Genomic DNA, 27,296 nt, shown 5'->3' on the forward strand with positions numbered 1-27,296 from the left:
CCTTTTAGTGGAGAATGGTACTTAGAAACCAAGATTCTGGGTGATAAGTGTGCTAATTGATAAATAGGCCAGAACATATTTTTAAAATAACATTTACCTGTCTTATTTATTGCAGCAAATATACTACTCTCCTCACAGACAGTGAGAACAGGCTATTGCTGTTCCCATCCATGTAAGTACAGCTTATTTTCTAAAGTGTATCTCAGAAAGAACAACTATATACATATATATTACTTTTCCTTGGTACTTTGTTAAACAAAGATATTAAAATTAAAGCAGAAACCCAAGACAATAATTGCCCACAATTCCACATCTAATCAGTGTTTGCCTTTGTCTAATTATGTGTTCAATTTTACAGATTTATGCATTTACATATATAGCATAATATTTAAGTACTATCAAATACTTTTATATTATACATTTAACCATTAGTATTTCTCCATTTTGCTACAGTTTTTTTCTTCTTCTTATCTTTGTCTCTTTTCTTCTCTCCATTGTAAGGCAACCAATGTTAACATTTGGTGTTTCCTTCTCCACATTTTTTTCTATGTTCTTGCAATCCTGTACAATAGGTATACAGAATTTTAGGGAGGAGCATTTTTTTCTTTTCTTTTCTTTTTCTTTTATTTGCATTTTTCTTGCCCTTTTCCACTGTATTACTGATGTCCCAATAGGTTAATGGATACATATCTAATGCTTTAAAATACAGTCAATATTCTATGGTATATATATTCTCTTTACATGTATTATATTCTTTTTGCCACTTGAGGATGACCTGTTATAATGCTGATTACATAGGTCTGTCACCTTAATCTTTTAGGAAACCTAATAAAAGAGTAGAAGTGGTCAAGCTGAATGATGTGATGGATACTATGCTAGAGAAGGCTGGTATGGAAATTCAGGAATACACAGGACCAACCAAGGTAATTGCAAAGATCAGTGTAACCTTCGGTTAAAAGCATGCACTCTGGAGGCAGAATGCCTGGGCTGGAATCCTGACACTGCCATTTATTAGCTGGTGACCTTGGGCAAGTCATTTAATGCATTTGTGCCTCAATTTCCTCATCTATAAATTATAGATAATAATAGTATCTACTTCATAGGGTTTTTGTGGGGATTAAATGACATAATAAATGTACAGTACTTAGAACAGTGCCTGGCATGTGGTAAACACTGTAAAATTAATTGTATTTGTTATTTCATTGAACAGAAGGTACTTTCTCTTACCTGTACATAATAGAATTATCAAAATCAAGAAACTTAATGTTAATATGACAGTATTTTTTTAACATAGTCCACATTGAAATTTCATATTTCATCAATTGTCCCTATAGCTTTTATAGCTACTTTTTACCCCAGTATAGGATCCTAGGATCACACAATGCTTTTAGTTGCCCTGTTCCTTTAGACAAAGTTAATCTGAAACAGTTCCTCAGCTTTTCTTTGCTTTTTTTTTGACCTTGATATTTTAAAGGGCACAGGCCATTCTGTAGAACGTTCCTCAATTTTGGTTTGTCTGATATATACTCATGATTAGATCAAGTTTTGTGTTTTAGCAGGTATAACATAGAAGTGATATTGTGACCTCAGTGCATCATATAAAAAGGCACATGATTAGATAAATCATATATCACCTTTGTATGTGTGTGTGTGTGTGTGTGTGTGTGTACATTTACATGAAAATGTAAGTGAAATAAATTAAGATGTTTCTAAAACTTACTCACATTCAGGGTGCTTACCTCCTAAAATGGTTTTTACTGATAAGACTTTAGTAGGTACTGATTATGTTACTTATCTTCTGCCAGATGCACAAACTACTACACATGTTGAAGAAGGAACAGACCATTTATAATACAGTATTTCATGAACTTATTAGACAAGTCAGTGTGGACTGTGCGGATAGAGGAGAGCTACTGTCTAAAATCAGGTTAGAGCTATTATTGGGAATAGTCCAGTTTTCTTTTGAATTTTATATTAGAATTTTGTTGATATCTATTTTCGAGAAAGCCACAATAGTATACTTCTCTATTCTACTACTACTAAGGAACCTAATTGCATTTTTATTAAATTCTCTATAGTGAAAATATAATATAGTAGTTGAGAACTTCCTTAAGATGATTTCTATTCGGATGTTTGACATCATATTTTTTTATGATTGGGAAATAATGTAAAAAGTATAGGTTCTGAAGTCAGACTGATCTGGTTTCAAATCTTCATCGAGGTGTGTGACCTTGGTAAAAATCTGAGCCTTAATTTTCTTATATGTGAATGAAGATAATAGCTACTGTGAAACTTTTCATTTGTCTATTTGTTTATTCATAAATCAATGATATTTGTTGAGTATCTACTCTGTGCCCAGCATTGAGATGCTTCATAGGGTTGAGGTGAAGTTTAAACAAGAACATGGAGGTAGGTACTCAATAAATATAATTATCCTCAACGATGATAAATACTATTTTTACTGTAATTCTTTTTATGACTATTGTACTTCCCCAAAAGCTGAACGAAATAGTAGAATCAGACGACTTGGGTTCAAATTACATACCTGTAGCTCACTTGCCATGGAACCACAGGCAAATTATTAGATCTCTGTAATAATATCAGTTTCTTCTAAATGGGATTTAATAGTATCAGTTTGCCTGATTTGAGAGAGAGCAAGAGGGGGTGAACCCATTCCCACAATAATAACGAACCCATTCCTGCGATAATGGCATTAGTACATTCATGAGGGTGAAGCCATCATGACCTAAATGTCTCTTAAAGGTACTATTTCTTAATACCGTTACAACGATAATTAAATTTCGATGTGAGTTTTGGAGGGGACAAACATTCAAACTATAGCAGTTATTTTGATTGGTTGGCAAACATTGTGAATTCTACCTTACTGGATACTGTATATTTTGGGACACAATTAAGTTATTTAAAACGAGTTTGATCCTTTTAGGTCTGTAGGTGGGACTAGAGCCATGTTCAATTTAGGGCTAATTAATTCTGAATAACAAGGTACAACTTTTTTTGTGTACCATATCCAATTCCATTAATAATGAGTTTGTATAGTCTGGTTGTTTGGAAGAGGCACTATATCTAGCCCTTTGTGAGTGCTGTGCACTCTTACCTCTGATTCTTTCAGGTAATTCTTTCCCTAATCTTATGTAGTTTCTTCACATTTATGCCTTGATCAGTACTTAGCTGAACCCTTGAGGGGGACTCTTATAGATCCTGTGCAGCTCTTTTCTTTCTGTTACTCTGCCCTCAGGACTCTGGCCACTTTCCCCTCTCTAGTCTCTTAATTCTGTCTCCTTAACTCATGGAAGCCACTGGGGTCCTCCTGGATTTCTTTTCCTTGTGCTATAGCCTGGAAACTCACCAACAACACTTGCAGTGTTCACCTTACTTGTTTCTGGTCTCTCAGGAATCACTTTCCTTCATTGTCTGATATCTAGTGTACTAAAAATGATTTCATATACTTTGTCTTTTTCTTGTTGTTCTTTCAGATAGGAGAGTAAATTTAGTTCCTCTGGATTTCTTGTATATTCCCTGTACCAATATCTATACCACAATTCTATATATAGATTAATGTCTTTCATAAGTTTTGGAAAATTATCAGTGGTGGTCTCTGACTAATGTCTATACTGCACTCGCTCTGTCATCACTTTCTGGAACTTTGATTAGATTTATATTAGATATTCTCATTCTATCTTCTTTGTCTCTTAATCTCTTTTTCATAATTTCCATCTCCTTTCCTCTGTGATACATTCTGGGTAATTTTTTCTAGAACATTATTGCCTTCTTTAGCTGTGTCTGTTCTGCTGTAACCCATCTGTTGTTAATTCAGCAATTATATTTTTTCTCCTAAGATTCTATTGGTTTGTTTCCATATGTGTCTCATCATATATAATAATTTTTAATTGCTTATTTTTGTATTCCAACTTCTATTTCTCAAACATTTCACACATAGTTTGACATTCCAATTCTGATAATTTTAATATATGGAGAACTTTAATATCTAAATCTACTGTTTGTTGTTTCTTCTGAGTCTCATTCATGGTTGATTTACATTAGTGTTTTGCAGTGTTTGTTTGTGGAGCTATTATTTGGCTGATCTGAACCATAAAATCCTCAGGGTATAAATCAGGGATGCTTTCCTGAAGACAGTATTTGCATTTGCTCCCTTCTGGAATCTGGCCTTCATGCAGTAGTCCTATACTTGCCCACGTTTCTCATGTTAATGTGGGTCCACGTCTCAGTCTCTCAGTCCTAGTGTTATTAGGTTGGTGCAAAAGTAATCATGGTTTTAGCATTCTTGAAATTTGCCCTTTGATATTGGAATACGTTCTTAAATAAATGTGGTCATGTTATACATCATTTTAATGCACATTTCTCGCTTCATTTTTTTTCCCAACACAATTACATTTCAGCATTTCTCACTTTATGTTTTTTTTGCTAATGACTTGTTACTTGCTATTTATTTTAGACTATGGAAATGATGTTAGACAAAAAACAAATTAGAGCAATTTTCTTATTCGAGTTCAAAATGGGTTGTAAAACAGAGGAGACAACTTGCAACATCAACAATACAGTTAGCCCAGGAACTGCTAATGAATGTACAATGCAGTGGTGGTTCAAGAAGTTTTGCAAAGGAGACAAGAGCCTTGAAGATGAGGAGCACAGTGGCTGGTCATCAGAAGTTGACAATGACCAATTGAGAGCAATCATCGAAGCTGATCCTCTTACAACTACATGAGAAGTTGCCGAAGAACTCGATGTTGACCATTCTATGGTTGTTCTGTAGTTGAAGCAAATTGGTAAGGTGAAAAAGCTCAATAAGTGGATGCCTCACGAGCTGACCCAAAATCAAAAAAATTGTCATTTTGAAGTGTCATCTTCTCTTAATGTACGCAACAAAAACGAACCATTTCTTGATTGGATTGTGATGTGTCACAAAAAGTGGATTGTATATGACAACCGGCTATGACCAGCTCAGTGGTTGGGCTGAGAAGAAGCTCCAAAGCACTTCCCAAAGCCAAACTTGTACCAAAAAAATGTCATCACTGTTTGGTGGTCTGGTGCCGGTCTGATCCTCTACAGCTTTCTTAATCCCAGCAAAACCATTGCATCCATTTGCTCAGCAAATCGATGAGATGCACCAAAAACTGCAATGCCTGCAGCTGGCATTGGTCAACAGAAAGGGCCCAATTCTTCTCCACAACATGCAACGCATGTCATACAACCAATGCTTCAAAAGTTGAATGAATTGGGCTACGAAGTTTTGCCTCATCCGCCATATTCACCTGACCTCTTGCCAACCGACTACCACTTCTTCAAGCATCTTGACAACTTTTAGCAGGGAAAACACTTCCATAACCAGCAAGATGCAGAAAATGCTTTCCGAGAGTTCGTCGAATCCCTGAGCACAGATTTTTACGCTGCAGAAATAAACAAACTTATTTCTCATTCTCAAAAATGTGTTGATTATAATGATTCCTATTTTGATTAATAAAGGTGTATTTCAGCCTCGTTATAATGATTTAAAATTCATGAACCGAAACCGTAATTACTTTTGTACCAGCCTAAATAATTTTCCCGGGGGCAACTCTGACCTTGGGTTTGCTTACTGAATACTGCTTGCAACTCCTGTTCCATTTTGAATTTATTGTCTTTTGTTTATTCTTTTTGTTTTCCATCATTAGAGGCTTCTATTTCTTCCTGCATGTTCCATAATGCTTTGAAAAACATGCTGTCTTACAGATCTAGTTGTATTATAAATGGAAGGGCCCTTCAGAGTATCTACTCCCTATGTTGTTAAGAGGCGAAATACTAAATGGATGGCTTTCTAATGTATGAGCTGATAAACTCCCTGTCACTTTAAATGTTTATAATTCTTTCTCTCAGTGGGTGAGAAATTAAACTAAATGACCAGTCCAACTCAAAGATATTGCAATTCAAGGACCTCAGGCTTACGGTATAACACCTAGATCACTTTTAATACAAATGAATACTATTCAGGTATAGTATTTATAATTTATCATCTGTCATCACTTCCAAATATTTTGTTTGGTTTTATTAAGAAGCAGAAGAAACTACTTCTTGGCATTACATTTTGGGAAAAGTAGCTTTATTCAGAACTGAACTACTTATGAAAATCTCACTATATTCAAGGCACTCTGTTAGCTGTTGTAAAGATAAAAATATGTATGACATGGTTTCTATTCTCATAGAATTTATAATCTAGAAGAAGAAATAAGACAAGTCCTTATTTTTGTTTTACATCTCAGATATGTTATTCCAAATAATTTTGGCTCTGGTTACAATTCTCCACAATTGTTCATTCATTTGTATGGCATGGCAAAAAAACACAGCCTAGATTCTTTTTTTTTCCCTCCTATCTGTTCTTCCTACATATCTTTTGTGAATGTCTATTTACTATTTCTTTCCCTAATATTACTTTCTTGCATATTTTCTGACTCCTTTTTCTTTTCTTTCTGCATGATGTCTTTTTTCCCTTCTTTCTCATGCAGAGAGAGGTATGTACAATTGCTTGACCAGATTGCTCGGCAGATGATTGATTTCTACAAAGACTTGGTAACTCAGCGAGTGATGGACCAGCGCATTTTAGAAGAACTGTGTAATTTTAAGCATGTTATTGAGGAACTGACCAGGTAAAAACTGCAATTATCTTAAACACAAAACAAAATGCAAAGTCATTTGTTCAGGGGAAGTTGAATGATTAACGGTAAAGGCTTCTTTCATGTTTAGCAAGAGAACAGAAAGAAGTGGATATCATTATAGATACAGATGTAGAGAAATGCAGGTTAACACAAAACTAAGGTTCTCAGTATATTTGACAGGGAAAATATTGTTACTCTTCCTTCCAAGATCCAGACACTTACCTTAATCAGGTTTACAGAGCAGTATCATGATTATGGATATTAAGGTTCAAATCTCAAAGAGAATAAGTACTGCGTAACAGTCAAGGTTAGTGATCATCTAACCTTGAGGTGAGATGATTAGTGGCGAGAATAAAGAGGAGAGGAGAGGCACACCAGAGAGTGGGGTAGAGCAGCATGGAGGCCTGTCAGTATCTGCCTCCACTCCATTCTAGAGGATCCTCCTTCCCTCATCTTCTTTCTGCTTTTTCTTGCCAGCCTGATTCCGTAGCCAAAACTGTTGAGATTCCATCCAGAATGTCCACTAGATTTCTGGATTTGGTTTATAAGGTGGAAAAACTAGGAAGGGAAGAACACATAATAACTGAGAAGATACATCAGTATAAATCTGATTTCCTGAGTAGAAACTTTTTGAAGTTTCCAACTATGAATTTAAATTTTCTTTGCTTTATTTCAGAGAACTGTGTCTGGTTCGGGCACACGATGTGAAATTAACAAAGGAAGCAGAGAAGGCCCACAAGGATTTGGCACAAGCTCTTTTAGATGCTGAAAAGAATGCCAAGTGAGTTGCTTAAAGTTTGTGAAGCATATATAAGGGAAAGAGGAAAATCCTATATAGCTTCTGAAATGATAAATACGTTACTAACTTCTTGAATTCTAAAAACACATAGCTTACTTTATCTGAATTTAGTTGGTTTCTCATTCTGGATGGAAAGAAAATAAAAGATGATCTTTCTCTGAGATACAGACTATTGGTTTCAGCATTAATAATTTTTTTGAAGGAGGTTTGCAGCCTATTACTTCCTGGTTTTCTAGAAGAAGGTATAGAGAGACAGTATGAGCACAGACTCTGGAAGCATACCACTTGCTGTGCAACCTTGGGGAAGTTGCTTAACTTTTCTGGGCTTCAGTTTGCCCATGTTTTTGTAAAATTGGGATTATAATATAACCTACCTCATAGGGTTATTATAAGTATTAAAGGAATTAATATAAGTAAAGCAGTTAGAATGGTGCCTGACACCATAGTCAGTGCTATGACAGTATGAGATATTATTCTTATTCTAGTTCCATTTAATGAAATTTTTTAAGGTATGAAGTATTCCAAACATTCAGAAGAGGAAAGCATTATAATGAACACTTATGTACCCTCCATCCCAATTGTTAGCCATTGTGTCATACTTACTTCACCTTTTGTTAGAAAATGAAATTTTATAGAAACATTTGAGGTTTTCTTTCAAAATCTCTCTCTCTATTCTTCTTCCCTCTTCAGAGTTAATCATTAGTCAGCAGTTGTTATGTAACTTTCCTGTCCATGTTTTTCTACTACATATTTACGTACCAAAAACCATATATATATTATTGTTTCATATATTTTCAAAATTTGCTTTTACCAACCAAATACTATTCTTTTGATATCTGTCCATTATGATGCATATAGAACAAATTAGTTTATTTTTACTGTTATATAGTATTAAAATCATATAGTAAGTATGACATAATGGCTAACAACTTGAAACAATGTCTTTCAGTATATAGTTGACCCTTGAAAAATGTGGAGATTAGGGGTACCGACTCCTGTGCAGTCAAAAATCTACATATAACTTTTGACTCCTCCAAGACTTAACTACTAATAGCTTACTGTTGAGCTGAAGCCTTACCAATAACATAACCAGTCAATTAACACATTTTGTGTATGAATTATATAATGTATTATAACAAAGTAAGCTAGGAAAAGAGAATGTTATTAAGAAAATCATAAGGAAGAGAAAATACATTGACAGTCCTGTACTGTACTTACCAATAGTATAAGTTTGCATCATCTGTTTATAAGGTCAGTCATCTGTCTGAAATGGCGGCAGCTGCAGCCGCAGACCTCATTCTATGGTACATATCAAGCAATTCAACTTTTTTCTTGTAATATTATGACTTTTCTCTGCTTCCTGGGAGTATTTCTAGTATCACTAGTGGCACTTCATATCGGTCCCCTGGTGTTATTCAACGTTTACAGTATTGCACTAAACATGATGAAAAATACATGAGAACTGTGTAAGAGATCACTTTTTACTGCTATATGCAACTTAATGGAGAGATAGACTGCTCACGTGGTATTTTAAGCATGTACAACACTTGAGTTCACTGCAATAGCACCAACAGGTAGCTACAAAATTATTACAGTAGTACAGTATGTACTACAGTTACTTTTTAAAAAAATTTCAGAATATTATAGGGGTACAAACATTTTGGTTACATAAATTGCCTTTACACCACCCTAGTCAGGACTACAAGCATGCTTATCTTCCAGACAGTGCACTGCACCCATTAGTTGTGAGTTTACCCATCTCCTCCTCCTCCTCCCACCTGCCCGACACCGAATGAATGTTACTTCCACATGTGCACTTAAGTTTTGATCGATTAGTACCAATTTAATGGTGAGTACATGTGGTGCTGGTTTTTCCATTCTTGTGATACTTCACTTAGTAGAATGGGCTCCAGCTCCATCCAGGATAATACAAGAGGTAGTTTACCATTTTTTTTATGGCTGAGTAGTACTCCATGGTATACATATGCCACATTTTATTAATCCACTTGTGTATTGATGGGAACTTGGGTTATTTCCACATCTTTGAAATTGTGAACTGTGCTGCTATAAACATTTGAGTGCAGATGTCTCTTTATAGAATGTCTTTTTTTCCTTTGGGTAAATACCCAGTAGTGGGATTGATGGATCAAATGATAGTTCCACTTTTAGTTCTTTGAGGTATCTCCATACTACTTTCCATAGAGGTTGTACTAGTTTGCAGTCCCACCGCTAGTGTATGAGTGTTCCTATCTCTCTGCATCCATGCCAACATTTATTGTTTTGGGATTTTTCAGTAAAAGCCATTATCCCTGAAGTTAAGTGATACCTCATTGTGGCTTTGATTTGCATTTCCCTAATGATTAGAGATGTTGAGCAATTTTTCATGTGTGTGTTGACCATTATTCTGTCTTCTTTCGAAAAGTTTCTGTTCATGTCCTTTGCCCACTTTTTGATAGGGTTGTTTGATTTTTTCTTGCTGATTTTCCTGAGTTGTATATATTAATAAATTCTAGTTATCAGCCTTTTATTGGATGTATAGCATGCAAATATTTTCTCCCATTCTGTAGGTTGTCTATTTGCTCTAGTGATATTTCCTTGGCTATGCAGAAGCTTTTTAATTTGATCAGGTCCCATTAATATATTTTTGTTTTTGCTGTGATTGTTTTTGGGGTCTTCATAAATTCTTTGCCTAGGCTGATATCTATAAGAGTTTTTCCAACATTTTCTTCTAGAATTCTTATAGTTTCATGCCTTACATTTAAGTCTGTTATCCACTGTGAGATCTTGTTTCAGTCTTCTACATGTGGCTATCCAGTTTTCCCAGCATCATTTATTGAATAGTGATTCTTTTCCCCAGTGTATGTTTTTGTCTGCTTTGTCAAAGATCAGATGGCAATATGAGGATGGTTTTATATCTGAGTTCTCAGTCCTGTTCCATTGGTCTATGTCTCTGTTCTTGTGCCAGTACCATGCTATTTTGGTTACTATAGCCTTGTAGTGTAGCTTGAAGTCTGGTAAATTGATGCCTCCAAATTTGTTCTTTTTGCTTAAGGTTGCTTTGGCTACACGGGGTCTTCTCTGGTTCAAGATGAAGTGTCGAATTATTTTTTTCTAGATCTGTGAAAAATGATGTTGATATTTTAAAAGGGATTACATTGAATCTGTAGATCACTTTGGATAATATAGACATTTTAACAGTATTGATTCTGCTGATCCATGAGCACGGTATTTCCATGTGTTTAGATCCTCTGCTATTTCCTTCCTCAGTGTTTCATAGTGCTCCCTGTAGAGGTCTTTCACCTCCTTAATTAATTATATTCCTAGGTATTTTATTTTCTTTGATGCTATCATGAAAAGTATTGAGTCTTTGATTTGGTTCTCAGCTTGACTGTTGTTGGTGTATATGAATGCTACTGATTTGTGTACATTGATTTTGTAACCTGAGACTTTGTTGAATTTGTTGATCAATTCCAGTTGTCTCATGGCAGACTCTTTGGGGTTTTCTAGATATATGATCATATCATCAGTAAAAAGCAATAGTTTGGCCTCTTCTGCCCCCATTTGGATGTGCTTGATTTACTTCTCTTATCTGATTGCTCTGGCTAGGACTTCCAGCACTATGTTGAACAAACGTGGTGACAGATGGCAACCTTGTCTGTTTCCTGTTCTAAGCGGGAATGCTTTCAGCTTTTTCCCCATTCAGTAGATATTTACTGTGGGTTTGTTGTATATGGCTTTTATCTTTTTGAGGTATGTCCCAACTATGTCTATTTTGTTAAGCATTCTTATCATAAAGTGGTGCTGAATTTTGTCAAATGATTTTTCTGCATCTCTTGAGAGGACCATATGTTCTTTGTTTTTACTTCTATTCATGTGGTGAATTACATTTATAGATTTGCATATGTTGAACCATCCCTGCATCTCTGGGATGAAGCCCACTTGGTCATGATGAGCAGCAGACTTTGGTTTGCTAGGATTTTGTTGAGAATTTTATATTCATCTATATTCATAAGGGATATTGGTCTGTAGTTTTCTTTTTTTGTTGAGTCCTTTACTGGCTTTGGTATCAAGATGATGTTGGCTTTGTAAAATGTGTTGGGGAGGATGCCTTCCTTCTCGATGTTGTGGAATAATTTCTGCAGGACAGGTACCTGTTGTTCTTTGTGTGTCTGATAAAATTCAGGTGTGAAACTATCTGGCCTTGGACTTTTTTTTTTTTTTGGAAGATTTTTTACTGCTGCTTCAATGTCAGTACTTGATTTGGCCTGTTCAGGAATTCTATTTCTTCCTGATTAAGCCTAGGGAGGCTGTGTATTTCCAAGAATTTGTCCATTTCCTCCACGTTTTCAAGTTTATGTGCAGAGATTTTTATAGTATTCAGAGATGATATTTTATATTTCCATGGTATCAATTGTAATTTCTCCTTTTTCCTTACTGATAGAGCTTATTAGAGTCCTTTCTTTTCTGCTTTTAGTTAGTCTAGTGAGAGGCATGTCAATTTTATTTATATTTTGAAAGAACCAACTTTTTGTTTCATTGATCTTCTGTATTAATCTTCTTTTCTTTTGTTATAGATTTCATTTAGTTCTGCTCTGATCTTGGTTATTTCTTTTCTTCTGCTGGGTGTGGGATTGGTTTGCTCTTTCTTTTCCAGTTCTTTGAGATGACTCATTAGACTGTTGATTTGTGATCTTTCTGTCTTTTGGGTGTAGGCATTTATGGCTATGACTTTTCCTCTCAGGACTGCTTTAGCTATATCCCACAGATTTTGATAATTTGTGTTCCTGTTATCATTTAGTTCAAAGAATCTTTTGATTTCCATCTTAATTTCCTCCTTGACCTGACTATCATTCAGCAGTAGGTTGTTTAGTTTCCATGAGTTTGCTTAGAGATGAGTGTTTCTGTTGGAGTTGATTTCTAATTTTATTCCACTATGGTCTTAGAAGATGGATGGTATAATTTCTATTTTTTTAAATTTGTTGAGACATGTTTTGTGGCCTAGGAAGTGATTAATCTTAGGAAATATCCCATGAGCTGATTAGAAAAACGTATATTCAGTGGTTTTTGTGTAGAATGTTCTGTAACTGTCTGTTAGGTGCTTCTGTTCTAGAGTTCTGTTTAAGTCCATTGTTTCTTTGTTTATTTTCTGTTAGAAGAATATATCCTGTTCTGTCAGAGAGGTGTTGAAGTCCCTGGCTATTACGGTACTATTGGTATATTGTTTAGATCAAGTAGGGTTTGGTTTATGAATCTGGGTGCACCTGTGTTAGATGCATAAATATTTAGAATTGTTATGTCTTCTTGTTGAATTGTTCCCTTTACCATTATATAATGACTATCTTTGTCTTTCATTACTTTTGTTGATTTGAATACTACGTTATCTGATATAAGAACTGCTACAGCAGCTTTCTTTTGGTTTCCATTTGCATGGAATATTGTTTTCCATCCTTCACCTTGAGTCTGAATGAGTCCTTGTGAGTTAGATGTATTTCCTGGAGACAGCAGATACTTGGCTTAAATTTATGTTTCCATTCAGCCAGCCTATGTCTCTTCAGTGGGCAGTTCAAGCCATTCACATTTATTGAAAGACTTGAGAAGTGGAGTGGATTTCTGTTGATCCTGTTGAGTAGAACTTTGTTGCTTTGTTTTCTCTCTTGAGCCATTGTGGTATCTGGCCTTTGACCTTTAGCTTTTAGGTAGTTTTACACTGGTGGATGTCTGTTGTTCTTATCTGTATATAATGCAGTTCTGAGTACTTCCTGCAGAGCAGGTCTTATCTTAACAAATTCTCTCAGTGTTTTCTTGTCTGAGAAAGACTTTATTTCCTCCTCATATAAGAAACTTAGTTTTGAAGGATACAAAATTCTAGGCTAGCCATTATTCTGTTTGAGAAGACTGAGAATGGGCCCCAATCCCTTCTGGCTTATAAGGTCTCAGTTGAGAAGTCTTCAGTTAGTCTGATGGGTTTTCCTTTGTAAGTTACCAGCTGCCTTTGCCTCATGGCTTGCAGGAGTGCCTCTTTCATATTTATTTTGGCCAGTCTGAGGACCGTGTATTGTAGTATTTGCCTCTTTGCAATGAATCTCCCAGGTGTCCTTTGAGCTTTTTGTACCTGGATATCTAAATTTCTAGCAAGGCCAGGGAAATTTTCCTCAATTGTTCCCTCAGTAAGGTTTTCCAACCCTTGTGTATTTTCTTCTTCACTCTCAAGGATGCCTGTGATTTTTATGTTAGGGCTCTTTACATATTGCTATATTTCTTGTAGGCTTTGCTCATTCCTCTTATATGTCTGCTCTCTGTGACTGACTTATTTAATTGAAAGATATTGTCTTCAAGCTCTGAGATTCTTTCTTCTGCCTGATCTAACCTATTCTTGAGGCTTTCCACTATGTTTTGTAATTCTTTGAATGAATTTTTCAGTTCCAGAAGTTCTGTTTGATTTTTCTTTAATAATATAATTTTTTAGTGAATTTTTCATTCATTTCCTGTGTTGTTCTTGTGGTTTCTTTGTGTTGAGTTTCCATTTTATCATGTGTTTCATTGACCTTCCTTACAATTTATGTACGAAATTTTTCATCTGTCATTTCAGTATTCTGATTTTGGTTGGTATCCATTGCTAGAGAACTGGTGTTCCCTTTTAGGGGTGTCCTTTCACTTTGATTCTTTATACTTCCAGAGTTCTTTTGCTGATTCCTTCTCATCTGGAGCAGCTGTTGCTGCTTACTTTTGGTTTTTCTTTTGTTTTATGTTCATCTCTATGTTTATTTATACTTGTCTTGACTGCAAATAGTACCTTGTATGGTCTGTAAGTGTTTGTGTGCCTAAGTTTTGATATTAACTTTTTATGATAGATTTGTTTATATTTTATGGTATTAGAGGATCAAATAGACTGGTATCCATATATATTTTATGCATTCATGATATACCTTTTTCTTCTTATTTATTTATTTATTTATTTTTTTGGTATTCCTAGATTATGTTGTTCATCTACAGGTTTTCTCAAGTTGTCACAACACTCCAAAAAATTTTCAAATGTATTTATTGAAAAAAATTCTTGCATCTTGTCAATAAATGCCACTTGATGATCATGGTGAGTTGTTGTGTTTTTGTTTTTGTTTTTGTTTTTGATGTGTTGTTAGATTCAGTTTTCTAGTATTTTGTTGAGGATTTTTGCCTCTTTGTTCATCAGGGATATTGGCTTGTAGTTTCCTTTTTTTGTCATGTCCTTGTCTGATTTTGGAATCAGGGTAATGCTTGCTTCATAGAATGAATTAGGAAGAATTTCTGCCTCTTCAGTTTTTCAGAATACTTTGAGATGAATTGGTGTTAGTTCTTTTTTATAAGTTGGGAAGAATTCAGCAGTAAAGCCATCTGGTCCTGGACTTTTCTTGGTTGGTAAACTTTGACTACAGATTCAATCTTGTTACTTGTTATTGATCTGTTCAGGTTATCTATTTCTACCTGGTTCATTCTCAATAGGTATGTGTCCAGGAGTTTATCCGTTTCCTCTAGGTTTTCCAATTTGTTGACATATGGTTGTTCATAATAATCTCTAATTATCCTTTGTATTTCTGTGGTATCAGTTGTATACAGTAGCTGAGATTACAGGTATCTACTTGTGTTTCTGATTTTATTTATTTTGGGTCTTCTCTCTCTTGGTTAGTCTATCCAGTGGTTTATTGTTTTCCTTTATCTTTTCAAACAACCAACTTTTCATTTCATTGATCCTTTGTATTTTTTTAGTCTCCATTTTGCTTAGTTCTGCCCTGAGCTTTATTATTTCTTTTCTTATACTAATTTTGGGTTTGGTTTGGTTTTGCTTTTCCAGTTCCTTGAGGTACACTTTTAGGTTCTTTATTTGAAAACTTTCTACTTTTTTTTGGAGATGGGGTCTCGCTGTGTCACCCAGGCTGGAGTGCAGTGGCACAGTCATTGCTCACTGCAGCCTCAAACTCCTGGACTCAAGCAATTCTTCTGCCTCAGCCTCCCAAGTAACTGGGACTACAGGTATGCACCACCATGTCTGGCTATTGATTTTTTTTTCATTATTTTTAGAAATGGGTTCTCACTATGTTGCCCAGGCTTGTCTTGAACTTGTCTCAAGTGGTCCTCCTGCTTCAGCCTCCTGAGTAGATGGGATTATAGGCATGAGTCACCATGCCCAGCTCATGAAAGTTTTTATTTTCTCCTTAATTTCTTCATTGACACAATGGTCATTGAGGAGCATGTTGTTTAATTTCCACATATTCATATAGTTTTCAGAGTTTCTCTTGTTATTGATTTTTAGTTTTAATCTATTGTGGTCTGAAAAGATACTTCATATGATTTCAGTTTTTAAAAATTTGTTGAGACTTTTATGGCCTAACACATATTCAATCCTGGAGAATGTTCCTTGTGTGGATGAGAAGAATGTGTATTCTGCAGTTTTTGGATAAAGTATCCAAAATGTTGGATAAATGTCTGTTAGATCCATTTGCTTGAAAGTGCAGTATAAGTCCAATGTTTCTTTGTTGATTTTCCATCTAAATGATCTGTCCAATTCTGAGAGTGAACTGTTGAAGTCCCCAGCTATTGTTGTATTATAGTCTATTTCTCCCTTTAGATCTAGTAATATTTGCTAGTAATATATTAGATCTAGTAATGTTTAATATTTGCTTTAGATCTAGTAATATTTGCTCCCTTTAGATCTAGTATATCTGGGTGCTCCTGTTATTGGGTGCATATGTATTTCAAATTGTTATATCTTCTTGCTGAATTGATCCCTTTATCCTTACATAATGACCTTCTTCATCTCCTTTTACAGTTTTAAACTTCAGTCTATTTTATCTAAGTTTAGCTACTCCTGTTTGCTTTTCGTTTCCATTTGCATGGAATATTATTTCTATTCTTTTCTTTTAGTACTTTCATAGTTTTGGGTCTTACGTTTAAGTCTTTAATCTGTTTTGAGTTAATTTTTATAGATTGTGAGAGATAGGGGTCTAGTTTCATTTTTCTGTATATGGATATGCAGTTTCCTCAGCACTATTTATCAAAGAGACTGTTCCTTCACCTTGAATGTTCATAGTGCCCTTGTTGAAAATCAGTTGGCTGTAAATACATGGATTTATTTCTGGTTTCTATTCATTCCATTGGTCTTTGTGTCTGTTTTTATGCTGGTACCATGCTGTTTTGGTTACTGTAGGTTTGTAGTATATTTTGAAGTCAGATAGTGTGATGCCTCCAGCTTTATTCTTTTTGCTCAGGATTGCTTTGGCTATTTGGGGTCTTTTGTGGTTCCATATGAATTTTAGATTTGTTTTTTCTATTTCTGTGAAGAATGTCATTGGTATCTTGATAGGGATTGCATTGAAACTGTAGATTTCTTCGGATAGTATGGTCATTTTAACAATATTAATTCTTTTAATCCATGAACATGGTATGTCTTTCTACTTTTTTGTTTGTCATCTTTAATTCTTTCCTCAGTGTTTTATAGTTTTCCTTGTAGAGATCTTTCACCTCCTTGGTTAGATTTATTCCTAGATTTCTTGGTAGCTATTATAAATGGGATTGTCTTCTTGATTTCTTTCTACTAGTTCATTGTTGGTGTGTAGAAATGCTGCTGATTTTGTATCCTGCAACTTTACTGAATTCATTTATTAGTTATAAGAGTTTTTGGTGGAGCTTTTAGGGTTTTCCATATATAAGATCATATTGTTTGCAAACAGGGCCAACTGACTTCCTCATTTCCAATTTGGATGCTCTTTATTTCTTTCTTTTGCCTAATTGCTCTGGCTAGGACTTTCTCTATATATTTTTTATAAAAATTAGATTAAGTAATATATAATTTTATCATTTGGATTTTTCACTTTATATCATAAAGAATTTTCCTTAATACTTTCCAAAGTATTAAGAACATGGTCTTTAGTTAGTTGCAGAGTGTTTTTATCATAGAACTACATCATGTTTTCATCTGGCCAATCTCTTATTGTTGGACATTGAGATTGTTTCTGGATTTTTTGCTTTTGCTATTATAAATTAGGGTCATTAGTTCCTTTTTTAAAAAAAATTGAGAGGTCTCGTTTTCAGACAGTAAAGTGCACAAATCTTAAGGGGACAGCTCAATGAGTTTTTCCATGTATATTCTCCTGTATGAATTTCTTCTCAATTATTTTGAACAAATGGAAGCCTCCAAATAGGAAGAGGCTTCAAGAACTGATGTGATGGTTCCTGACTTTTGCTAGATTGGTAGAATTCTACATCATTGGCCTTTAATTCTTGTATCAAAGTTAACATCCTTTAGGAGGAAGGGTTTTGAAAGATTTCTGAAATGCTACTTGTCCTTTTACAATTTCTGTGTTCATCTTTACCTCAGAAAGGCTTTTAATTTTAAGAGAAGCTTCTGTGTAAATTAGAAGGGAAAGTTATGTTCTGGTAGACATAAAGAAGCAATATTTCAGAAAAAGCTGATTAATTATACTTAAGCTTTTGGATTGTTGGGAGAGAATTTTCTTGAATTTTGTACTAATTATATATAATTTGAAATTTTAGTGCCTCACAATTGTTGAGCTTTGTGCTGTCAATAAAGAATCCTAGGTCTATGAGCAAAAAAGCTTAATAATAAAACTACTACTTTACTGTTACTTGTATTCTGAATTTTTCATTAGATATGCTGTTGTTATACCATTGGAATATTATGTTCTGAAAATGCTAGTGAATAAATAGAAAAGAATAAAATAAAAAGTGTTTAGAGCAGGTAACAATATATTGGATTTTCACTTTCATTAAGACTATTGTAAGATTTATAAATAAATGTGAATTTTTTCTTTTCACTATATATGTGTTATCAATATATTCAGCAATTATGTCATAATTACCTTATGATGAGTCTTAAAGGAACAAACTACCTATTCTAGAATAAAGTTCTTTTTTTATAAAAAATATTTGTTTGAATAGCTGTTTTGCAATTTTTCTTATAGAATGGTAGAAGAATACCATGACTTATATACACTACAAAGAGGCAGGATGGAGAATGATATTAGACAATTAATGGCAGAAAGAGATATCTGGAGTTCAGCCACATATGAATTGGCCCTAAAGGTTAGTTCATATGGATTCACTACTCAAACTTATTTTTTATAATTTTCAATAATCTAGATAAAAACTTTAAAAAATGAAGATGTATATGATTAACAAATAATATAGCCTTTGTGGGTCTTGAAAAGGGAAAGTTAAACTTTTTCTTTGTTTCTTTTCTTATTTGGTACATAGCTATTACACAATTAAGGGCTCTTTTTTTCACCAAAATCTATGAAGTATGAAAAAGAATTCCTTTTCTGTTGTTTGGGAACATGTTAAAGTCTTCAACTTTAATTTATACTATTTTGTAAGATTTATACTATTTATCATAAGTTTATATTAACTTATACTATTTATTATAACTTATAATAAAGTAGGAAAGGTGGTTCTTATTTTTTTCACATAACATAACCATATTAGAATCACTGGATATCATACTCTATTATCTTGGTACACAAGGTAACAAGTCTGATGTCTGGGACTTACTGGTATTAACAGTGAATTTTGACCCTAAACAGATTAAAAAATTGGTTCAGTTGGATTGGTTCATTGCTCCATTGGTGGCAGGTCACAGAGTTCTCCATGGAGATATTCTGTATTAATACATCTACATTAGAGTTCTGTATTAGACCCTTCCCCATGTGGTTTGCTAATTATTTGGATGAAAATGTAGAAGGCATCCCTGTCAATGTACACATATGTCCCAAAGCAAGAGAGAAAGCTAATACGCTAGATGGTGGAATGAAGACATGTTTATTTAGGAAATTTCATTTACTTGACAGAAATAATTATTATAAATGTAGAACATTAATGGGGACATGTTAGAGCCATTCCCATTCAAGAAAGGTGAAAAGATTTCTGCTATCACTAGAAGCTCTAATTCACTAATGAAATGCAAATAAAATCAAGAGGTATAACTACTGAACGGAACCTACAAAATCACTATTGTTTGCTTATTATGCAATTATCTACCCAGAAACCTGGAAAAATCAATTTAAAGATTAAGTTAATTAGCTTTTGATAAGGTAGCTGGATACAAGATAAATATGCAAAAACTAACAGATTCCCTACATACCAATGATAAGCAATTAGAAATGCAAAGAGGGAATAAACTAAACAAGAAAGATAAGACCTATATGTTGAAAACTCTAAAACTATATTAAAGAACTTAAAACTAAATAAAAGGAGAGCTATATAATATATCACTGGTTGAGAACAATAGTCAATATTATATAGATGTCAATTCTCTCCAAATTAATTGATAAATTCAATATAATTCTATTAAAAATCACAATATCTATTATTTTTAGGAGTAAGTTGGTTATAAAACACATCTGGAAGAATCTGGACATGAGAATAATAAAACATTCTAAAAGAAGATTAATAAATAACTTGCTCATTATCAATCTCTAGTGTTTAAAAAAAGGAAAAAAAAGAAAAAAATAGTTTGCACTTCTAGACATCAGAATGTATTCCAAAGTTAAAGTAACTAGGATGTGGTTCTTGGGTAAGAATAGATAAATGCAAAAGAACAGACTAGAAAGTTCAGAAATAGACTCATGTGTATATGGGATATTCAAATTGGTTTGGCACAATTTGTTATCCAATTGTTAAAAAATTTAGATCTCTACTTTATAAAAAAGTTTACATAAAAGAGTAAATCCCAAAAGGAATAAAATATGTAAAAGTAAAAACAATGAAACTATAAATATGTTAGAATCAAATATATGAGAACTTTTTATAGTACTTCTTTCCAAATATGATATGAAAACTTAAAATTATAACTTTCACGTGATGACAGTCACCAGGAACAATAGTAAATAACAGACTGGGAGAAAATGTTGGTACCTTATATTACAAACAGTTAATATTATTAGCGTGGTCTACTAAATAAATTTTTAAAATAAAAATAATCTAATAAAACAATGGGAACAGAATATAAACAGATAATTCAGAGTAAGAAATTCAAATGGCTAATAAATATATGAACATATTTTCAACCTCACCAATAATCAATAAGATGGAAAATAAAGAATAATTAGATACCATTTTTAGCTTAACAGATTAGCAAACTTTAAACAGATGATAAACATGGACACTTTCATATACTGTTGATGAGAATATAAATTGGTACAGCCTTTTTAGAGATTTTTATATGGGCTAACAATATTTTAAACTTTTACCTCTTTGATCAAGCAATCCCACTGGCAAAAATCTGTTCCTGTGAAATACTAGTACAAGTGAATAAGGATGTGGATGTTCATTTCAACATTGCTTATGTTTACAAAAATACATTAGGTTATTGAAATAACCTACATATCCATCAGTAGGGGAAATAAATTATAGTTATCCAAACTGTATTAGAATACTTAGTATATTAGAAACTAAGCAGTCATTTAAAAGAATATTGTAGATATACATGTGGAAAGAGGGCTATGATAACTAAAAGAAACAGCAAGTTTCTAGCACTCTGGGAGGCCGAGGCGGGAGGATTGCTTGAGCTCAGGAGTTTGAGACCAGCCTGAGCAAGAGCGAGCCCCTGTCTCTACTATAAATAGAAAGAAATTAGCCAAACAACTAAAAATATAAAAAAAATTAGCTGGGCACAGTGGCGCATGCCTGTAGTCCCAGCTACCTGGGAGGCTGAGGCAGAAGAATCGCTTGAGCCCAGGAGTTTGAGGTTGCTGTGAGCTAGGCTGACGCCACAGCACTCTAGCCCAGGCAACAGAGTGAGACTCTGTCTCACAAAGAAAAAAAGAAAAAAAAAAAAAAAAAGAAAAGAAACAGCAAGTTTTAGAATAATATAAAATGCTATGTATATTTAATTAAAATTATCACAAGTATAAAGTACACAAATTTAATGTACTTAAGAAAAAGGAAAAAGGCATCACAAGTATATAACAAACTATGTATGTGTAGTTTGTACATGCACACACACATAAAATCTTCACTCAATGGATCAAAAAACCAATAACACTATCTTTAGTAAGGGTTGGGTGGGCTGCTGGGAATTTTGAATTTTTACTTTATACTTCTGTGTTGTTTGACTTTAACAATTATGTCTCAATTATTTGGCTAAGAAAGGTAATTTTTGGCCGGTCACAGTACCTCACGTGTGTAATCCTAGCACTCTGAGAGGCTGAGGCAGGAGGATCGTTTGAGCTGAGAAGTTCAAGAGCAAGAGTGAGACCCATCTCTACTAATAAAAGAAAAATTATCCAGGTGTAGTGGCACGCCCTGTAGTCTTAGCTACTCAGGAGGCTGAGGCAGGAGTATTGCTTCAGCCCAGGAATTGGAGGTTGCAGTGAGCTACCATGAAGCCACTGCACTCTAGCCAGGGCAACAAAACGAGACTCTGTCTCAAAAAAAAAAAAAAAAAAAAAAGAGAGAGAGAGAGAGAAGAAAAGAAAAAGAAAGATAATTTTGAGGATCTATCTATACTTCTTTTTTTTTCTTTTGAGACACAGTCTCACTCTGTTGCCCGGGCTAGAGTGCTGTGGCGTCAGCCTAGCTCACAGCAACCTCAAACACCTGGGCTCAAGTGATCCACCTGCCTTGGCCCCCCAGAGTGCTAGGATTACAGGTGTGAGCCACTGCACCTGGCCAAGGATCTATATATTCTTTTAAGAAAACTTTGAGCACCTGTTATGTGTGAGACATTATGCTATGTACTGGTTAGTGAAACAAAAATAATTAAGACAAAGTTACTGCCCCTAAAATCTTAGGGTATTCAAATATCTCAACAATTTAGAATTATTGACCTATCCAGACAAATGAAATATTGGTGGGATAAATGTGTAGATTAATCTTATTAATATGATTAACATTATTATCATAATTAATATTATTATAAAAATGTAGCAGCTGTCATTTATTCAGTTATTACTATGTGCCAGATATTTTGCTAAGGGAATAATTAGCATAGTTCTTACAGTAATCCCAATTACCCACATTTTTCAGACAAGGAAATAGACTCAGAGTTGTAATTTGCTTAAGCTCACATAGTTAGTAAATGGTGAACTTAGCAAGTCTGACTCTAGAGCCTGAACTCCCAATTATCATGCTATACTACCTTCAGGGACAAATAGACAAACAAAACTCAGGACAACCACCTAAAGGAGGAGAACCCAGTGTAAGAGCAGTCCATGAAGGAAAAAAAAGATCTGAGACGTTGAAATGACTGTGAATTCACCATAAGGCAACTGTATGAAATGATTCTTAAAACATTTCTAACTCTTACAAGATTAAAAGTAAAGAGACTAAATAGAAGGAGACAACTCTCCCCTTTTCCTCTGGAATGGTCAGACTTCATCTAGAACACAGTGTTCTATCCCGATGCAGAATTTTTAAAGGGACATTGACATAATTCAGAAGAAATAATCATGACAGTAAATATGTAAGAAACAAATATGAGTTAGGCATGTTCAACAAGAGGAAAAAAATACAAAAGACAAGTGAGCTCCATCATACTAAAAGTATTTAAAAAGTAGAGAATTGACCCAAGTAGAGGTTTCTATAGAAGAGTACCTTGCATTGATGGGCTCTGTGCTAGATCATCCCTAAAATTCCTTCCAACCAGAAGTGACAGCTAGAATGTCAACTCCCTGAAAATAAGGACTTTATCTCTTTTGTTGATGGCTATGTCCACAGTGTCTAGAACAGTCATTTTTAAATGACTATACAATTGATTAGATACATGAGTGGTTCTCAAAGTGTGGCCCAGGGACCCCCCTGCAAGTCTATGAGACCTTTTCAGGAGTTCCATGAGATCATAACTAGTTTCATCATAATACTAAGATGTTATTTGCCTTTTTCACTCTCATTCTCTAATGGGTACGCAGTGGATCTTTTGAGAAGCTACTTGGCATGGGACGTTGCAACAGATTGAATGGAAAAGCACATGTGAGAATCCAACTCTATTCTTTTAAGGCAGACATTTACATTTGTAACAATGTAAAACCATGGCACTTTTTCACTCATGTTTTGAAAAAATATAGTTATGTTTTCATAAAATGCTGTTCATGTTAATACAAAATGGGTTTATTAATGTTTAAGTGAATTAATATATACATATTTTAAATAATTTTAATTTAATTTCCAATACAATAAATATCAATAGATATAATTCATACAAATAAAAACACTTTGGAGTACTCAATAATTTTTGAGTGTAAAAGGGTCTTGAGATTAACTTGTTTGAGAACTTCTGCTGTCTACTGTAATTTGGTTCCAATTCAGTAGTTTTAGAAAATATGAATTTGTGATTCATATTAGTTAATGATTTAAATAAGAAATTTTGGTTGAGTTAATGATTCAGTGAAAAATAGATATATTTAATCAGTGTAATAAATTATAGTGGTTTGTTAATGTTTTAGGTTCTTGACTATAGTACATTATTTTTATAGGTAATTGAAAGAAACAGAGTCATATTGGCTAAAAGACTTTACCTTAATGAAAAAGGCTGGAATAAATACACTAAGCATTTCATCATACTGCTTTCAACTAAGGTAAAGCTCAATTCATTTAAGTTATGGGAAGAAAAACTCCAAATGTTGAGGGTTGAGACTATAAGAAATCTTTGCTAAATTTACAGATTTTTAAGCATGGCTTTATATTTGTGCTTTATTGTGGGCAGAATGAAAAACCTAAGGAAAGGTGAATAAAGGCTCTCAATTCCTTATATTTGTTTTCTACCCTAATTAAAATAATTTATCTAAGTTTATCAACATTTCAAAGTTGTTCATAGAATTATGGTTATATTAGTGCTTAGACTAAAGAAAAGTAAGTAGCTATGTTTATTTATTTATTCATATTTTTCTGAGACAGAGTCTCACTCTGTTGCCCAGGCTAGAGTGCCCTGGCATCAGCCTCGCTCACAGCAACCTCAAACTCCTGGGCTCAAGCGATCCTCCTGCCTCAGCCTCCCGAGTAGCTGGGACTACAGGCATGCACCACCATGCCCAGCTAATTTTTTCTATATATATTTTTAGCTGTCCAGATCATTTCTTTCTATTTTTAGTAGAGACGGGGTCTCGCTCTTGCTCAGGCTGCTTTCGAACTCCTGACCTTGAGCGATCCTCCCACCTTGGCCTCCCAGAGTGCTAGGGTTACAGGCATGAGCCACCACGCCCGGCCAAAAGTAAGTAGCTATGTTTATTGATAGTTGCAGTATTGATGCATTCTATGCAATTTTATGGGAAAATTCAGTGAACACACTGGGGAAGAAAAGGAGGGAACTGGCATCTAGTGTGTTTCTACTGAGTCAAGCCATATACACTAGTCATTGCATTTAATTCTGAAAACAATCCTATCTGTGAGATAGGCATTAAGTTCTTTATTTTATGGATAATAGAAATCAATGACAAATAGATTAATAGATTAACGTCACCCAAGGTTACACAGCCAGTAATGGCTATGATTCACATGTGGTTCCATTTGGCTTCGTGGTTCCTGTTCTTCCTAATGCGCACCACATGGCTCCTGTGAAAGTCCTGTGGGAAAATTGGGTTTGTGTTGCAAAGGAAAAAAATCTTGTCCCTAATACTTTATGTACCTTGGAAAACCCATCACCAAATGAACTATGTACTGATGATATTTTGAAAGAGGAATATCTTCAATTTTTTGATCAATTCCTTATGGATTTCTCTGTTATTACAATATTAATAATGGCCTGGTATATATTAATGAATATTTGTTGCATAAGTTAAATGAATAGGTTGTTTGATTCATGCTTTTTATCTAGGACACTGCAGACCTTGCACAGTTGCAGAAGTTGACACAAAAATGGAGAAACTCAGTGAATAAATTTAAACTGGAAATAGAACATACTGAAGAGACTACAAAGGAGAAGTTGCAAATTGTTAAGGACAGCCTTATCAAATGGCAGCAGTTCTTCGGAAACAATAAATGGATCACAAAGTATTTTGTTTTTCTGATTATATTATATCATGTCTGATAACTCAGTCCAATTCTGTTTCTCTCTTTTGGCTTATGATTACGCTAACATTGATTTGGGGGAGGTAATCAGCAATCCTTACAAAGGCACAATCCTGAAAAGGATCTTGAATAGTCTTGTGGTTTCTAGTGGTTAGTATCTTTGGAGTCCATCCTGACCATCCCCCTCCATCCAGCTGCTGCTACCTCCATTTGAGTCCAACTCTTTTTCTTGTCTTTTCTCTCTTTTAAAAATAAAGTCAACTTATGTCATTAGTATTGGCAAAGTTGAGTATCTGGATCCATCTGCAAATTCATGTGCGGAGAAGTAAAACCATGGGGTGGCAATTACAGGGAGAGTGATTTTGATTCGTTGTTATGCTTTGTAATGATTAGAGAAATCTGACAACGGAAGAAGCTTCTAATAAAGTAGTTAATTTGAGGCCAAATACGTAAGTCGTTGCCAAGGTTAATGAGAATCTATACTTTGGATGCAGCCCGGACTAGTTGATTTCTAAGGTTCTTTTAAACTTTAATATACTTTGTTGAGGAGACATATTTGGGTGCCATTTCCATTTTAAATTGAGAACAATGGTTTCAGTTTTTCATACCCCATAAAGGATTTCCCACTTAGTAGATTTGGAAGTTCTAGAAGCTGAAGCTGGTACATCTCCTAGCTGTTTGCTGCTGCCATGTGCCCATTTCTATTGTATGTGATGCTTAGCTGGGCAGGGAGCACAGGTGACCATGGTTCTCTTCTCTCTTTGTCTTCAGGAACTTCTTTATCAATAGCTTTCACCTTGTGAAACTTCATAGACATTAAAGGAAACTCTTTCTTACCATAGTTGGGACTCTTGACTTAAAAGTTGAGCCTTGATTATTCAGCAGGCTTTCTTTCTATTTATATATTGTTTTGGGAGCTGTATTTAACAGGAATTCTCATGATGATCTAGTTTTGAATTCTCAAAACTCAGAGACCACTCTTAAAAAAAATACTGTCATGGCCCATGGCCCTGTAGCTTGGTTACTCAGGTCTAATTGAAGCCTGAATTTATAATTTTAAAGATAAATACCTATGGAGAGAGGGGCTGGACCTGGAACGCATGCTTGAAAATCATTGAGGAGAAACATAATATTAATTGTTTAGTTTATGGACTTACGATTTTCTTTGTTTATACTTTGTTATGAAATCTTTCTCTTGTTCTATTTTCTTCTTTCAGTGGAAAAGGCATTTTATCCCCTAATAGGAGAAATACATTCGATTCAGTTCTTTCAGACTTCAAGCAGTGGCAAAAAGTAAGACTTTCTATTAGTAAAAAACAGCTTGGTAATCAAAGTGCTGGTTGTGAACTTGACATTCCTTCGTACAACTGAGACATATCTCATCCTTTAAAAATGCCATATAAATATTTATGAAAGGCAAGGAAAACATAAGACCATGGGAGATTTTTAAAATATCCTTCAATTTTTTTCATTTCTATTTCAAATTTTAGGGCCAAATACAGTTAGGCTACTAGAAAAGAAATTGGGAAAAGATACTTAAGTGGCAGCAAGGGTAGTTCTGATTCTCTTATCTAATTGTCAGACATAAGTAACATTTGTGCCTCTCCTGTATCTGGCTTTTGTTTTAAGGACAAAGTGGACTTTTAAAATTAATAACATGTTTTTTATTGTGGTAAAATATACATAACATAAAATTTACCTTTTAACTATTTTAAAATATACAGTTCAGTAGCATTAAGCACATTCACATTGATATACAACCATCACCACCATCCATCTCCAGAACTCTTTCATCTTCCCCAGCGGAAACTCTGTACTCATTAAATAGTGACTCCCCA

At 34.3% G+C, this 27,296-nt stretch overlaps 1 protein-coding gene across 1 annotated transcript in view; it reads left to right on the forward strand.

The window, feature by feature from the left end:
* Positions 1-27,296, forward strand: part of AXDND1 (axonemal dynein light chain domain containing 1) — a 92,396-nt gene that overhangs the window by 14,345 nt on the left and 50,755 nt on the right. The window contains exons 6-14 of the mRNA XM_069478399.1: positions 116-172; positions 821-923; positions 1,806-1,927; positions 6,519-6,659; positions 7,345-7,449; positions 18,423-18,543; positions 23,928-24,029; positions 25,265-25,440; positions 26,676-26,751. Coding sequence (XP_069334500.1) covers positions 116-172; positions 821-923; positions 1,806-1,927; positions 6,519-6,659; positions 7,345-7,449; positions 18,423-18,543; positions 23,928-24,029; positions 25,265-25,440; positions 26,676-26,751 — 1,003 coding nt within the window. The remainder of the gene's footprint in view (positions 1-115; positions 173-820; positions 924-1,805; positions 1,928-6,518; positions 6,660-7,344; positions 7,450-18,422; positions 18,544-23,927; positions 24,030-25,264; positions 25,441-26,675; positions 26,752-27,296) is intronic.

This window comes from Eulemur rufifrons, chromosome 8, assembly GCF_041146395.1.
Source record: "Eulemur rufifrons isolate Redbay chromosome 8, OSU_ERuf_1, whole genome shotgun sequence".
In the NCBI taxonomy this organism is placed as follows: Eukaryota; Metazoa; Chordata; class Mammalia; order Primates; family Lemuridae; genus Eulemur; species Eulemur rufifrons.